At 38.7% G+C, this 16,789-nt stretch overlaps 1 protein-coding gene across 1 annotated transcript in view; it reads left to right on the forward strand.

Moving 5' to 3' along the window:
• Positions 1-16,789, forward strand: part of HYDIN (HYDIN axonemal central pair apparatus protein) — a 490,708-nt gene that overhangs the window by 189,937 nt on the left and 283,982 nt on the right. The window contains exons 11-12 of the mRNA XM_064383265.1: positions 9,326-9,444; positions 14,658-14,881. Of these exons, the coding sequence (XP_064239335.1) occupies positions 9,326-9,444; positions 14,658-14,881 (343 nt within the window). The remainder of the gene's footprint in view (positions 1-9,325; positions 9,445-14,657; positions 14,882-16,789) is intronic.

The following is a 16,789-nucleotide window of genomic DNA, read 5'->3' on the forward strand; positions in this document are numbered from 1 at the left end:
GTCAAAAAAAAAATTGCACAAAATATTTGTAATATATAGTTAAGGTATAAGGAATAATAGTAAGATAAACAACCATGAACCCATCACCCACCTTAAGAAATGGGACTTTACCGTATCTTAGATTTATCTGTGTCCTTCTCTTTCCTGCATAGAGGTAACTATCCATTTAAAATTTTGTGTAGTCAGTTGATCATTTCCTTGATTTTTTTCATACTGTTTTTTAGCCATGTGTGGGTATAACCCATAACAATATATAACTTATTTTTGCATGTTTTAAACTTTACATAAATATCATCATACTATTTTTTTTCTAAGATTCTCTCATGTCATGCATGAGGCTGTAGTTTAACAGTTAATAGTCTATAATTTGAATATATAAAAATTCCTCTCCGGTTGAACATTTGTGTTTTTTCTAGTTTAATGCTGTTATGCTATTGAGAATAATGCTCTTATGAACATTCTAGAATATGTTTCTAGGTACATGGTGCCAAGTTTTTCTAGGATATATCCCCAGGAGTGGCAACTCCAGGACATACAGGGTGTACACACTCAGGTTTACTAGGCCGTCAGACGTCTCCAAAGGGATTGTGCCAGTCTACTTTCCTACCTGCAGGAGATGTGCCTATAACCTTACTCCTTAATCTTGACTACTCTTAGAATTGATCAACTTTTAAAATTTTCCACCTCTGCTAGGTACAAAATAGAATCTCACTGTGGTTTTGATTGATATTTCTGCAATTATGAATTTCATTATATTAATGAAAATAGCATGTTTTATTGACTGGATGAAACATGTGTTTCATCTCCTGTGAAATTCCTGTTTGACCTTTGCCCATTTTTCTATTGTGTTGTCTTTGTCTTGTTGATTCACAGGGGCTCTTGATGTATTTGGGATAAAACTCTGGCTTTATATGTACTGCAAATATCTTCTCCCAGGTTGTGTCTTGTCTCTTCACTCTCATTAAGGTGATTTTAGTGAACAAGAGTTTTAATGTAATTGCATTTAATAATCTCTTGTTTTATCATTTGCTCACTTAGTATTGTTTAAATCCCTTTCGCTACAGCAAGTTGGTAAAGAGATCATTCTAAATTGCTTTCTAAAAAGTTTTGTAGTTTACCATCACGTTGATCCAACTTGAGTTGACTTTTGTATAGAGCAGATGGGAGGGACTCTGTGTTAGTTTCTTATTGCTGCTGAAACAAGTTACTACTAACTTAGTGACTTAAAACAACACACATTTATTATCTTACAGTTTCAATTCAGAAGTCTGAAATCAGTTTCACTGAGCTAAAATCAGGTGTTAACAGGACTGGTTCCTTTTGGAGATTCCTAGGAAAAATTTGTTCCTTGTCTTTTCCAGCTTTTAAAGCTGCCAGCATTCCATGGCTTGTGGCTACATCACTCTAATCTGCTTACATCATTGCATTGTCTTTCATCTTCTGTGTCAAGGTTCCCTCTGCTTTCCTCTTAAGGACATTTGTGATTATATTAGGGCCCACCAAGATAATCCAGGTTAATCTCCCGATGTCAAAATTATTAATTTAATTACCTCTTTTGCCATACAAGGCAACATTCACCCTTTTTGCCATGTAAGGTAATATTTAGATTCAGGAGTGACAGTCTAAGTATCTTTGGGGGCCATTATTCAGCCTACCACAGATCCCATGTGGATATCAGCAGGTTTAGCTTCTTATACTATGTAGCCATCTTTCCTCACTGATATTCAATACCTGCTCTGATACAAATCAAATTCACATGTATGTGTGCATCTATTCTGGGTTTTCTATTCTGTTTCCTTTGTCATTTTGCACTTTCTGCCCCAGTACCACACTATCTTAATTACAGTCACTTTCTACTAGATTTGAGTGTATGAAAGGTCAAGTTCCCCAACTTATTCTTCTTTCGGCATGTCTTCTTGTTATTGGCCCCTTGATTTTCCATTTAAATTTTAGAATCAACCCACCAAACTCCACCAAATTCTACCTGCTGGCCTTTTGTTTAGCAGTACATTGAATTTATAGATACAAATCTCTTGGGGGAAAGTGGACATTCTCAATGATATTGAATTTTCCTTTTCAAGAATGTGGTCTAGGTCCCTATTTATTCTTTCATTTATTTAAATCCTTGTTAATGTCTTTCCATAAAGTTTTACAAGTTTTGCTTTGAAGGTTTTTTTGATTTATTTTTAGATACTTTGTATTTTTGTGGCTACTATAAATAGAATCTTGAAAACTAAATTTTTCTGACTATTGCTGGGTATAGAAATACAGTTGACTTTTGTAAATGTTTGTTAATCCTCAGTTTTACCCTCTTGTTTATTTTATTTTATTTATTTTTTGAGTCAGCATCTTGCTGTGTTGCCCAGGCTGGAGTGCAAGTGATGTGATCATTATTCACTTCAGCCTTGAACTCCTGGGTTCAAGTGATCATCTTGTCTCAGCCTCCCAAGTAGCTGGGACTACAGGCTCACTCCATGATGCCTGGCTAATTTTTTTTTTTTAAGTTGTAGAGACAAGGTCTTACTATGTTGCCCAGGCTTATCTTGAACTCCTGGCCTCAACTGATCTTCCCACCTCAGCCCCTCAAAGCCACTAGGATTGCAGGCACGAGCCATCATACACAGTCCCTCTCTTATTAATTTTAAAATTTTATTTATAGATTTATTTATTTTCCAGGTTGACAGTCTTAATATAAATAAATAATGGCAGTTTATTCTTCTATTTAGACTTTTTTTTCCTCTGAGTTTTTTCTTACTGCACAGGAATGGAACTCAAGTATAATATTGAGCATCTAAAATATCTTAGATGGTATTTTAGTCTGTTCAGGCTGCTATAGCAAAATGCCATAGACTCAGTGGTTTATGAAAGCAGAAATTTATTCTTCAGAATTCTGGAGGCTGGAGAGTCCAAGATCAAGGCACCAGTAGATGGTGGAAGGGGCAGATAAGCTTGCTGGGTCCACTTTTATAAAGACACTCATCCCATTCTTAAGGGCTGCACCCTCATAATTGAATCACCTCTCAAAAGCCTCACTTCTTAACACCATCATCTTGGGAGTTAAGATTTCAACATACGAGTTCAGGGTTCAGGGGACACTAACATTCAGACCACAGCAGATGGACAGTTTTCTAAAGCTCATGGTTTGCATTTTGTGGTATGTAATGCAATGGAATCTGTTGCATTTGGCGACTTCAGGGTCATTAAATCGGTTTTGTAGTGTATCTATCTCCCTGCTTCTCATGTGTGAAATCAGAACACTATTGTCAAAAATGAGAACTGCTCTATGTTTTAAAATATTTTAATATTTTTGGTCTTCTAATGCGCAGTCTGCCCTTAAAGCTTACTAGTTCCTTCATGATTGTATCTCTTGCTGCTTTTTGCCAAGACAAGAAAAATAACTGCTTAGAAAATCTTGTGGAAAGTAGCATTTGTAATATGACCCTAAAATTTAGACTAACACTTAAAGACTCAAGGCTAGGGATTACTTGTACTCCTGTTCTATCCTGGGTGAGGGAAGTGGCTAGCTACAAATAAGACAAACTCCTTTGAAGTAATTAATGACTACCAAAGAAACATTGGCTCACTGCTTTATTACAACACATCTCCTTTTTTTTTTTTTTTAAGAAAGGTAGTCAAGGTAACAGATGGAGAAAGTTTTAGGCCTGACAGTTATAAATAGTCCTGCAGTTTATTCCATGATATGTTTGCAATTCTCTTTCTTTGCCATTCTGAAAGTTGGATCTCAATCAAAATACTTTTCTCTTGACCAAAGAGTAAATTATTGCCAAGAGTCTAGACCTCAAAAATAATAGAGTAGGGTAACGAGATTTGGGCCCTTTGAAAGTTTTATTTATAGTCTGTTGTTACCACTAACACCTGATCTTTAAAGGAACATCTTTTCCAGGGATTGGATGGAGTAGGGGAACTCTTTGAATAAATCAGTCATCCCAAGGATAGCTTTTGCTTCTTATAATCAAAGTAATGCTTGCCCAATGATTGCTAAGTTGCCAAGCACTAGAAGGAACAAAAGGACAAGTATTCTGTCTTTAAAGGACATTCATGGGGGAAAATCATTAAAGATACAAAAGCTAAACAGCAACAGAAGATAGTGGAACATAAAATATCACAAGGCATTAAAATGATGATAATAAAAGTAATATCACTTGGATGTTCTAAACGTACTTTCGGTAATACTGAAAACTACATCAATGAAGCATCAAAAGTATTTCGAACATTCAAAATGTCCATACAGAGCAAATATATCTTCTTTCCTTAGAGAACTTGAAATTTAAATGATAGGCATTTAAGGAAAGCCATCAAACTGTCAAAGGTTTCCAAAGTGGTGATATCTGCACTGCTAGGGAGAATGTGGAGAGACAGGAATCCTTAAATACTACAGATGTTTGTGTGTCATTAGCACAATGATTCTTGAGGGCAGTATGATAGTCCCATGCTGTAGCTATCAAAATATCAAATGTACATCTCTTTGTTCTGGAAATCTTTCATAAATGCTAAGCTGGTAATTTTAATTAACTCTTTCTTTCTAAGAACACCTAGGAAAGTAAGGCAACGTATTTTTTTTTAAATCTGTTTTTTAAGGCAAGACAGAACTACCAGTGCATGGGGCCAAGATCCAGGAGAAAGAAACCAAGACCATCAGGCTTTGGGGGCCACTTTATCCTTAAAGACACTGCCTTTTTGGTAAAAACTGCAGAGAGGCTGAAAAATTAAGTAAGGTTAAAAAGAAAACAAAAGTCCATGGTATGTCCCAGGAGGAAGGGCCCTAGTAATCTAATCCCCCAGGCTTTAGAGTAGGACCTAGTGAACTAGAAATGGACCAGTCCTCCTAGAGACTGAAATTCAGCTTTGGATCATCGTTCAGTTATTGGTTTAATTTGAGACAGTTCTCCCTGGAGATCCAGAAGATAATTAATCCCTAGTGTTCTAAGGCATCTATTGTTTATGAGGAATTAATTTTTCTCTGTTATTTCTAGGATGATGCTAGCTGCCTACCCTTCTTGGGAGAGTTGAGAAAATAATCACTCAAATGATTTGCTGCAGGGCTTAGTTCTCTCACAAAACCTTAGCTGAGAACAGCTAAATTACGTTATCTAGGGTTACTAGTGCCTCCCCCCTCCCCAGTCACCAGCTAGGAGCTGGAGGGAGATATTGTCTTATGGCTTTAAATTATGTCTATAATTTTTATATATACAGATCCAGACTCAATCAAAAAGTGACCAAACTCATGAGGAGGTAAGACAATCTGATAGAAAACCAGAGTAAACAATAGAAGCAAACCCATGGAGAATCAGATAATAGAATTACCAGAGACAGATTTTTTTTTTTTTTTAAATAATAATGACACTTTATTGATATGCACAGCTGGAAGTCCTAAACGGTTTTGGTTGCTCTAGCAATTTAATGCTGTCTTTAGGCCCACTTTATTTCTCTCTCTTTTTTCATTCTTTTCTATATCATATCAGTTTTACCCCAAACTAAGCCTCCCATCTGATAGTAAAAAGGTGCAGCAATTCTGCACACAAGGTTTCCATCCCATCATTCAAAGCAAGCATCTTGAAATTCACCTTAATAGACTTGCTTAGGTCACATAATCCTTCTATTATCAGAGACAGATTTTAAAAATATTTTTATCAAAATTGAGCAAAGATCTGAAAACTAGAAACATTCTAATTAAAAGTCTAGAACTGAAAAGTTACAATAACAAATTTAAAATGCAGCGGATGAATTTAACAGCTTGTTAGGTATAGCCAGACATAGAGATATCTGAAAATACTGAAGAATGTAGAGACAAAATATAGAAAAAGGATACACACACACACACACACACACACACACACACGAGAGGTGAAAAGTGGAGAAGAAACAGTATTTGAAAAGATAATTACTGAAAATTTTTCAGAGTTGATGAAAGACATTTGTTCACATTTTTTTTTTTTTTTTTTTTTTTGAGACAGAGTCTCACTCTGTCGCCAGGTGCCAAGCTGGAGTGCAGCGGCACAATCTTGGCTCACTGCAACCTCTGCCTCCTGGGCCCAAGCAATTCTCCTGCCTCAGCCTCCTGAGTAGCTGGGACTACAGACATACGCCACCATGCCCAGCCAATTTTTGTATTTTTAGTAGAGACGGGGTTTCACCATGTTGGCCAGGATGGCCTCGATCTCTTGATCTCGTGATCCGCCCGCCTCGGCCTCCCAAAGTGCTGGGATTATAGGCTTGAGCCATTGTGCCCGGCCTCATATATTCAATAAGTACTACAAGCCCCCAAAAGGATAAATGCAACCATGCCTAGGAACATTATAGTAAAACCACTAAAAGCTAAAGATGAAAATAAATCCATATGTGTGCATACAAATTAAATCTATCACAAGACAAGACGTATTGTTTCAAATGAGCAATAAGACTATGAGTTGACTTCTCAACAGAAACAGTGGAAAGCTATAAAATCTTCAAAGTGCTGGAAGAAAATATGGAAAATTTGTTTACAGATACATGTTTGACTATAGTAATTGCTCTGTAAATTGTAATGAAAGGTTGGAAGCCTCTTAAATGTCCACTAAGAGATTTAAAAATATTTGCCTCCTAACAGTGGACCACATAACCATTTAGAAGGATAAGGTAGATCTTTAGGTAATGATATGTTAAAATATTCCAAAGGTATTGTTAAGTGAAAAAAAGCAGGTTAATAATATCGTATACACTACCTTTTACATTAACAGTATTGGGATACAATTAAATATAAAAGGATAGGCACCAAAATGTTAACAGTGGTTATCTTCAGATGGTGCAATTGTAAGATAATTTTTCTCACATTCTCTTCAAATTTTGTATTATTGAACAAAAATACTTTCATTTTAAAAAGGGGGAACAAGGCTGGGCGCGGTGGCTCACGCCTATAATCCCAGCACTTTGGGAGGCCGAGGCGGGTGGATCACGAGGTCAAGGGATTGAGACCATCCTGGTCAACATGGTGAAATTCTGTCTCTACTAAAAATACAAAAATTAGCTGGGCATGGTGGCATGCGCCTGTGGTCCCAGCTACTCGGGAGGCTGAGGCAGGAGAATTGCTTGAACCCAGGAGGGGGAGGTTGCCGTGAGCTGAGATCGCGCCAATGCACTCCAGCCTGGGTAACAAGAGCGAAACTCCGTCTCAAAAAAAAAAGGGGGGGTAACAAAACCAGTCAATACTTCAAAGGTTGTGTTGTCTATATTGCCCGTAGGTCAATTGTAGATGTGTTATAATGGATATTGTTAAGTGAATTTCATTTTATGAGAAGCATCAATCAGTGGTTACCCTTCTCTGATTTAAAATTAACTTTGGAATAATGTTGAGGATTGGGTTACATTAAAAAAATTTTTTTTTTCTGCTAAAATGTAAGCCTACATTGCAATACAGTCTGCTCTCTAAAGATAAAAAACTAGGAGTATTCTTATTTCCTTAAAATAAAATGTTTGGATCACAATACCAAAAGATACAATCCAAAATGCCATAATCCTGAATCTTGAATTCCTGAAACATCAAAACCCCTAAGGATCTAAATCCCTAAAGTCTAACATCCCTGGTGTCTAAAATCCCAAAAATTGCAGTCCTGAAAGATTAAAATCCCAAGTGTTGAAATCCTGAAAACCCAATTCCGGGGATGGGATTGGTGTGTTTTCATTTGCACACAAGATAGTTGTATTATGCCGATTGCATCATGTTAGGTAGAACTATTACCTTGTTGTCTTTATTGGGAAATTTAGTATGGTTTAATGTATGGGTGCCAGGTTGACAAGGGGTGGGCCTATGAGCTTAATTTTAGATGTCAGCTTGACCAGTAGAAACTGGTAGAAACCTGGTAGAACATAATTTTGGGTGTATCTGTGAGGGTGTTTCCAGAGGAGATTTATGTGTAAGTCTGAGTGGACTTGATGGGGAAAACCTGTTCTCAGTGTTGACAGGCCCCATACAACCAGCCGGGGACTCGGCAGAGAACAAATACAGAAGGACATTGGTTTGTCTCTGACAGCTGGGACAAACTTTTCCTCTGCTGCCTTGGATATAAGAAATTTAACACCACAAAAGTGCATTATCACAATGTTGCCTTTGTGTGTAAGCACATTGTGTGTGTACATAAAAATGTTGACACTTCCTTAATAAATGAAGAGTTTTTTTGCACATCTGAATTTGTGAAATATAAAATTTCTGGAGATCTCAGCTCTTTGGGAAACTGCCTATGTGGGGGTGACCCATCATGGTTTTTGATTTATCTTGTCAAAAGGCTTAGGTTGTTTGTCATGGTATTTCAGGTGACCACAATTACAAAGCTGGGTGCCCACAGTTACCAACCATAATGACATGCATTTTTACATTGCCCTTTTTACCTGTTTGTTTATGAATATAGCTTGTGTACTCATAACTGTTATACCCATGTGACTGTTGTTAGTCTGCCTGTATTTATGCTGTGATAGCCTAACAGACTGCATCTTAGATGTGAGCCTGACAAACTCTATCTTTGCCTCTCCCTCCCCGCCATTTCTCCTTCGGGTGCATGGCTGGGTCACGCTGTACCCAGTACTTTGTAACTGTTGTAACTACATCCTGCTTGGCGAGTCTACCTGCTATTGTGAATAACTTACCCTCTTGGTGAATGATTGTATGGAAAGTCCCCCCTGCTACCCCTCTTGGTAACCAACAATCCTGGGAACCTCCTGCCCCCTGGTTACCAGCTTCCTTATCTAACTTGCTTGTTCTGCTTCTGCTTAATTCCACTTTGCCACCCGCCTTCTCTAAGCATGGTATAAAAAGGAATCAAGCGCCTTCTTCGGGGCCGAGAGAATTTTGAGCGTTAGCCGTGTCTCGGTCACCGGCAATAAAGGACTCCTGATTCAGTCTCAGAGTGTGGCACTCTCTCTATAACTCGCTCGGTTACAACAATGCTTGCAAAAATACATATTTTGTTATTGCCTATTGAATTGTACAAAGTGGCCTTTGAAGTATTCTGTTGTGTTTTTATATGTTTCTCAAGTAAATCCCCCTTTAAAATGTAAATAATTACATTTTAAAGAATGTCTTCTGCTTTTCCAGAATTATATCTTTGGGATTTTGGTGTTTCACAATTTCAGCAGTCAGGATTTTGGCATTCAGGATTACAATTGGCTCACAGATAGGATGAATCTTCAGCATTAGTTAAATTGCAGTTCTCTTGGTACAGTACAGGAAGCTTTTTAATAATTTTGATTATTTATATTGGTAGCATACATGAGGGACTGTAATTTGAGGCAGTGAAGCACCATTTGGATAATAAAGTCTGAATTGTTTTTCTAGGTCGTGAAATCCGTCTGCCCCTCCGAATCAAAGGGGAAGGAATGGGACCAAAGATTTGCTTCAACTTTGAATTGCTGGATATTGGGAAGGTTTTCACTGGATCTGTACATTGTTATGAGGTAAGCACTAGAGTTGTTCATTGAGACTTCAAACAGTACTTGGCTTTTTGCGTTTATCTTATGTGTTTTTATTTGATAGAAACTGTGTGCAATCACATTCATTCACCATTACTGCTCCTTACTGAGGCCCCGGAGTGCTTGGATTCTTCCTCTTCTTGCTCGGCCATCGTGAGGGGAGCAACTTTTTTATCCTCATTAGCCTTCACTCACTTTAGTAAAAGATAAAAAGCATCAAAGCCATAGTTTAACTGGTTTTATCCTCATCGTTTTTTAGATTGCAGAGGGAAAACCCATAAATACATCTCCCCATCTGTTTAGTGCTTGTTCTCTGATAACGTAAATTCCACAGATCAGAGGATAGAGAACCTTTTCCATTTTCTAGAATTATCCTAATGAGCATAGCTGTTTTCACACTTCAGAATTTTCTCTTAATGCACTGGTCTCCAATCCATGTTTTAAAAACCAATCATAGTTTGTGGAAGAGACTTTCCTGCGTTATCTTTCCAATTAATTAGAAAATGAAATTTTACCGGATGTATGCGTGAGTCCTTCAGGATCAGTGTTTACTTCATTGTCTCCCCATCACTGAATTTGTATGTAGGGCACATTTTTTATGCCTTATCAGGCTATAACCCTTGAAACTTCATTTTGGAAAGGTTCCTTCATTGTATATGTTTGTATTTTTATAGAGGTATTCAAAGCATTTCTGTAATGAGTGACAAGTAGGTGTCAGGTTCATGCTTATGTGTGCATGTCTGTGTATTTGTGTGTGGTTTCTAATTCTTACCAAATTGTGAAAGTTAGACTTTATTACATCTATTTTGCATATGAGAAATATGGATCATGTAGTGGTTAATACCATACACGACATCTCCCTTAATGTGTGTTGAGTACTGTGCTAGTGCTTTGACCCTCATTCGTTCATTTAGTCCTCACAAAAATGCTATTTGTATCCTAGCCCTTTGGGAGGCCAAGGCGGGTGGATCACTTGAGGTCATGGGTTCAAGACCAGCCTGGCCAATACGGTGAAACCCAACCTCTACTAAAAATAAAAAAATTAGCTGGGTGTGGTGGTGGGCACCTGTAATCCCAACTACTTAGAAGGCTGAGGCAGGAGAATTGCTTGAATCCAGGAGGTGGAGGTTGCAGTGAGCTGAGATCAATCCACTGCACTCCAGCCTGGGCAACAGAGTAAGACTGTCTCAAAAAACAAAACAAAAACAAAAAAACACCCTATTTGTGAGAACTATTTGTGAAGTACAAGTACTATTCCCATTTTATAGCTGGGTGAGCTGAGCTTTAGAGAAATTAAGTAATGTTAGATACTGTAACAAACAAATATAAAATACATAAACCTCCAGTGTGCTACAAGTTTCTTTTATGCCTTACATAAAGGTCGAAACAAAGGTTTCTAGTGAGCAGGTGCTCTCTTCCAGCAGAGAAGCTGGAACATCTCATGCTTGGCCACCCCTACCACACAGTCTACAAAGACTCCAAAAGGGGAAAGGGCATGGGGGAACACATATGGTATTTTTATAGAAGGTAGCACATTTCACTTACATTCATATTCCATTAGCTGCATGCACAGAAAAAGGGGAAATGGGTTCAAGGAAAGAAAAACCTAACTGCCAGAGGAGTTAAGTAACTTGGCAGGGTCCTGTAGTATGTAATGTTAGTGAGCCCTGGGGGACTAGGGCTCTCTTTCCTGTTCTGGGAAGAGAAGGCCTTTGCTTGCCTCTCAGTCCTTCAGGTTCTCAGCATCCCACCCTTTCCCCTTGGGTAAACCCAACGCACTCTACTCTTAGCCCAACCTAACCTGGCGTGGGGATAGTGCCCTGCGTTCCCACGTTCACTACGGTAACTGTGGCCTAAATGGGACGATGCAGAAGGTAAATAGAGATCTTAATGTCAGGATGAGATGGACTGTGCATAGGAACACAGTGTAAATGAAGAAGTCCGTCTCATGGCTGTCATGAAGTGACAAGTGACACAGCTGTATCCCACATTGTCCCAGATTGCATTTGAGAGGTCACTTAGGGGAGAAGGAAGCAAAGTCCAGTCGTTCTCATTAAACTGATATTCTGTCTGTAATTTATCCAGTGTGAATTTCCTTTACATCTTACAGACTGAGCTTATAAGTGCTACATCAGAAAAGAACCTTTAGTTCTGATGCAAAACGGGCAGGGTTTCCGTAAATATAAATTCAGCATAAGTGTACTTGAGGCCACCACTTCCCACCCTCCCTGAGTTTAATAGTAAGGCAAACCACAGCCAGTTAAATAAGTGTTAAATGAGGTGATGCATCGGATTGCACAGTTTTGAGAGCTGTGCAGTGGTAGAGAAGGACACGGTAAGGTGCCTCTTATGGGAATATTTTGCACTCTCTGCGTATTTAATGCTGATGCTTCATTGCATCTCTCTTTCAATTTATTGCATTACCTACTTGAGACAAATGTGAATAACTAGGTATTGCCCTTAGTCGTTGCTGAGCATAGCAGATACATAAAGAATAAACTGTAACCCCAAGAGCATGCCCTATTCCCCAGTGTAATTAAGAAGGAAAACAAATGAGAGGCAGAGTTTGATTATAAATTTTCTACTCTCCAAGGAGCTAGATCTCAAGGGAAAGATGATTATCAGTAATCAAAAGGCCTCTGAATTGTGCTCCAAAACTATTGCTGGTTTCTATATTCATAAGTAGGTGCTTATTTGTTAGGAGGAGAAGAACGATGTCATCTTCTTAAAAATGGAGGAATTCTTACTGTACAGAAAATATGGGCAAAACATTTCTGCTAACCAAAAAAAGTAAAAGGCAATCCATGCATCTTCTCAAAGAGAAGAACAGGGTCCTCTAAGTTACCACTAATGCCTTCATTTTGCCTTCATGTTACCACTAGTATGTATTAGTCACTTCTTAAGCACAGGTAAAATTTAAACCCATTCTGTTTGGCACTGGGGATATAAATAGCAGTCACTGATTACGTGTGGTGGCTCACGTCTGTAATCCCAGTGCTTTGGGAGGCCGAGGCAGAAGGATCACTTGGGCCCAGGAGTTTGAGACCAGCCTGGGCAATATAGTAAGACCCCCCTCTCTAAAAAAAACCCACAAAAATCAGCCGGGTGTGGTGGCACATACCCATAGCCCCAGATACTCATAAGGCAGAGGCAGGAGGATTGCTTGAACCCAGAAGTTAAAGGTTACAAGGAGCTATAATGGGACCACTGCACTCCAGCCTGAACACAGAGCCAGACCCTGTCTCTTAAAAAACAAAAAAACAAGCAAAAACATAACAACAGCATCTGTCATTTTAAAGCACTATTTGCCAAGCACAATTCTAAAAATTACATTAGTTAATAAATTTAATTTTATAGCAATATGAGAAGTTATTAGTACTTATATTTTACAGATGGGGAAACTGGGGCACAGAGAAACTCAGTAGATTGTCCAAGGCTTCAGAGCTAGTAAGTCAATGGCAAAGCTGAGGTTTGAACCCAGGCAATTTGGCTGCAGAGTCGCTGGCCATAATCACTTTTCTACATGGTCTCTTTAAAAGGAATGAAGGGTGAAGCCTGGTTCCTACTACCAGGGAGCTTAGAATGAGGGAGGTGGGACAAAAACATAAAAAGATGAATAAAATAGGAAGCAGCAATTATTTATGCTTCTATTTTGGTGCATTGTCCATCTTCTCTTGGCAGAAGAGACTGTCTTCCTCTGCAGAGGCTGCTGACTCTTTCTCTCTACTCTATGTTCTGGATGCCCTCCTCCCTGCAACCTGAGCCCCTGAACTCATCCTCCTCTACATCCACTCAGACCCTATTCCCTTAGTTACCAAGCTCTCTTCTCTTACAACAACAGGAAGCACTTTGGTGAGGGCTTCCTCTAGGCTGAGCACTGAGTATGCATTATCTCATTTATTACAAATATACTGTCTCCCCTACAGTACGTCCCCAAAGCCTTGCCACTTCTATTCTCACCTTTCACCACTCATCTTCTCAAAACAGGAATCCAAAAAGTCAGCCACTATTTCCTGTGCACCCACTCAATCCCCTAAACATTTGTCCTCTGGATTCTGCAATCATGCCCCATTGGAATTACTCTCTTCCTCAAGGTAAGGGATGACAATAACCTCTAACTAAAAATCACCAATCTGTAACCTTTGCTCCGAACTTACTCTCCTGACCTCTGTTCCCATCTGACTTCTGGGATCCTCCTCCCTCAGCTTCTGGTTCCTGACACACCTCACATTTGCCTGCTATCCTTCTGAAAGTTTCTTTGAGATGTCTCATGCTCTTTGTCCTTCAAAGCCTTAAGTGTAGGTTGAGGGTGGTTCCTATATAAATCAGGAAAACATGCTGTTCACCCTGTAGGTGTAAGGACAGCATCGGCAAGGATTAGAGGTGGTATCTTTGGAAGCCAGGATAGAACAACATGGCTGTAGTGCAGGTTCATGCACAAGAATTGTAGGGGCAGTAGACTGAGCCATGGAGGATCTGAATGTCATGAGTGTGGTGAAGGAGCTCAGGCATGAGCTCGTCACATGCACACACCAAACCCAGTTGGGACCACACATGGGCAATAACATGCTTCCAGAACACTAGAATATAGGAATATAACTTTTCTATAGTAAAACAGTTGCTTGCATAAGAATCTCAAAACAATCATCCATCCAGTAGAATCTGAGATGAAACTCTCTGAATAGGATGAAATCTGATAGCACAACAAAGAGAACCCTTGTCATCTGGAATCCACAATGATGTCTCATTTACATTCTTCAAGCTACATTGTAAACATAGGTATAGGTAATTCTTACTCTGCTATTCTAACTTGCTTTTTAAGTATGTGGCTTAACCTCAGCCTTCTCATGCGTATAAGAGAAATACTTTCCCTTGGTTACTTTATAGAGAGTAGCAAAAAAGGGGGTATTTTAAGGCTCTTCACAGTATATGTGATGATGGTCAGTCTCTGTAGCACAAGCATAATATATATGACTAATTTCATTTTAAAGAGGAGACTAAAAATGTAAAATTACTTTCTGGCTTGGGAGTTCTGTCTTCAAACATTCAAGGCATCAGACCGTTCATTTGTCCCGGAGTGTTCTTCTTTGGCTCTCACAACTTTCCCTTTGTCAGTATTAAACAGTACAGACACATGCTTATATGAAAGTAGGTCGGAAGTCCAGTGACCTTCACATTCTTGCCTTTTGTTGATATAGGCGATACTGTACAACAAAGGCAGCATCGGCGCTCTCTTCAGCATGGCCCCTCCAACTTCACCTTTGGGGGCCTGCTTTGTTTTCAGTCCCAAGGAAGGCATCATTGAACCAAGTGGAGTCCAAGCTCTCCAGATCTCCTTCAGCTCTGCCATCCTGGGAAACTTTGAAGAAGAGTTCCTGGTCGATGTCAATGGGTCACCTGAGCCTGTGAAACTGACCATTAGGTAAGCTACATTTATAACTAATGCAGAAACTAACTGAAGTTTTAACCTGTTGCCTTTTTAAGGTTTTTAAGTAGATCCTGTCATGGATGTTCATAACTATCTCTGTTGATATGAACATATCAGCATAACAGAGTGTGTTGAATTTCCATCAGTGTTTCCCTAGTGAACATATATAAATTATTATACTATAGATACAGATGCTGTTTGGAGATCTAGTTTTTCTACAAGTTATAATCTTATACAATAAGGATTTAGACATTAAACTAGCTTCTAGTCTCTATGTCTTAGGATATTTAGAGAAAAAAATTTATTACAGTAACACCTGAATAAAATCATCTTGGGTAAGCTTTGGCCGTTATCACAGTTTCTCTAAATGTTTGTCTTTTGTTCTTATTTTAAGGAAATTATTTGTATGATCTCACTATCATCTCTCGAAGCATTGTAAACACATTGCTCTGACTCTATTTGGATTCCCACAGCAGCAGGTTGCTAATTACCATGGCATTTTCTTTTATTCTGGTGACTGCTACCAAGACCTCCCTCCATCTATAAACTGAGGTATCCCTTGGGGCAAGACCTGGGGATAACATAGAAAAGAGATAGAGACATATGACCTGAAGTATCCAAGGAAAATGTACTGATCTCATGATACCTACTATACATTCAGAATCTCAAGATTAGCTGAAAGGTGATTACTATTTATTCTCAAACTCTTCTACCTAAGTGTCCCTGTTATTCACCGAATTGTTTCCCCCAGTATTTATATGTTGAAATCCTAACACCCAGTACCTCGGAATGTGACTCTTCTTGGACATAGGACCTTTAAAGAGGTAATTAAGGCAAAATGAGGTCAGATGGGTGGACTTTAATCCAATATGATTGGTGTCCTTATAAGAAGAGGACATTAGGACATAGACATACACATAGAAAAGGGCCATGTGAAAAAATAAAGAGATGCTGAAGAGAGAGACTCTCAGAAAAAAATAACCCTGCAGTCACCAAGCCTTCTGACAGTGACAGAAATAAACATCTGTTGTTTAAGCCACCCAGTCTAGGGTACTTTGTTATAGCAGCCCTAGCAAAGTCACACAACCCCCAACAACTAAGGAGAGTGGATGTGTGTGCCTCAAGGGTTCTGTGGCATAGCCAAAGCAGCCTGTCACAAACTTAATCTTTTTTTTTTAAGTCCCAAGACTTATCTGAAACATTCACAAGACATTTACATAATACATGTGTGTTTGTTATAAGAGAAAAAATAAGGATTGTTTTCCAAATATGTGAATGACATTGACTCTTCACAAAGATGCACCACACTTATCCCAGCCCATGGTTGACATCCTTTGGGTTTGTATACAATATGAGAAGGAAGGAAATACTCTTTCATATTATATGAACTTCAGCCTACTTCCTACCTTCATAACATCTCATCTCTCATGACAAGCAGTGAAGAAGCAGGAAGAACAAAACTTGTGAATATAACCTTGTCTCCAGTTCACGGATCCTCTGGTCCCATGAGGGCCTTTGATAAGATCCAACAGATCAACTCTTGGAAGCTTTCTGACTACTGGGCATCAGGAAGTATTGCTTTGAATTATAAATACCTTTAACAACATCTAGTATCATAAGCAAGCCTTCATACATAAGCAGCAAAGATAAAACCTTTAAGCTCTGTTCTTAAAAACATTTATGATAAAAGGAATAATGGCCCTATCTGTAGGTAGGAAAGTATGGGATGTTAAAGGAGCAGTTTTACTCTTCAGATGGACAAAAGAAAGGGAAAATGCTAGCCAAGGAAAGCTAACTGCTCCTCAAGTTTAATAAAAAAGCTTATTCCAATTTCACCTGGCCATTCCTCATTTTAAGTTTAGGCCTAATAATTAATACTATGTCTTACCACCAACACACATA

Source organism: Aotus nancymaae, unplaced genomic scaffold, assembly GCF_030222135.1.
Source record: "Aotus nancymaae isolate 86718 unplaced genomic scaffold, 86718_ANA_hifiasm-v0.15.2.pri h1tg000030l, whole genome shotgun sequence".
Taxonomy (NCBI): domain Eukaryota; kingdom Metazoa; phylum Chordata; class Mammalia; order Primates; family Aotidae; genus Aotus; species Aotus nancymaae.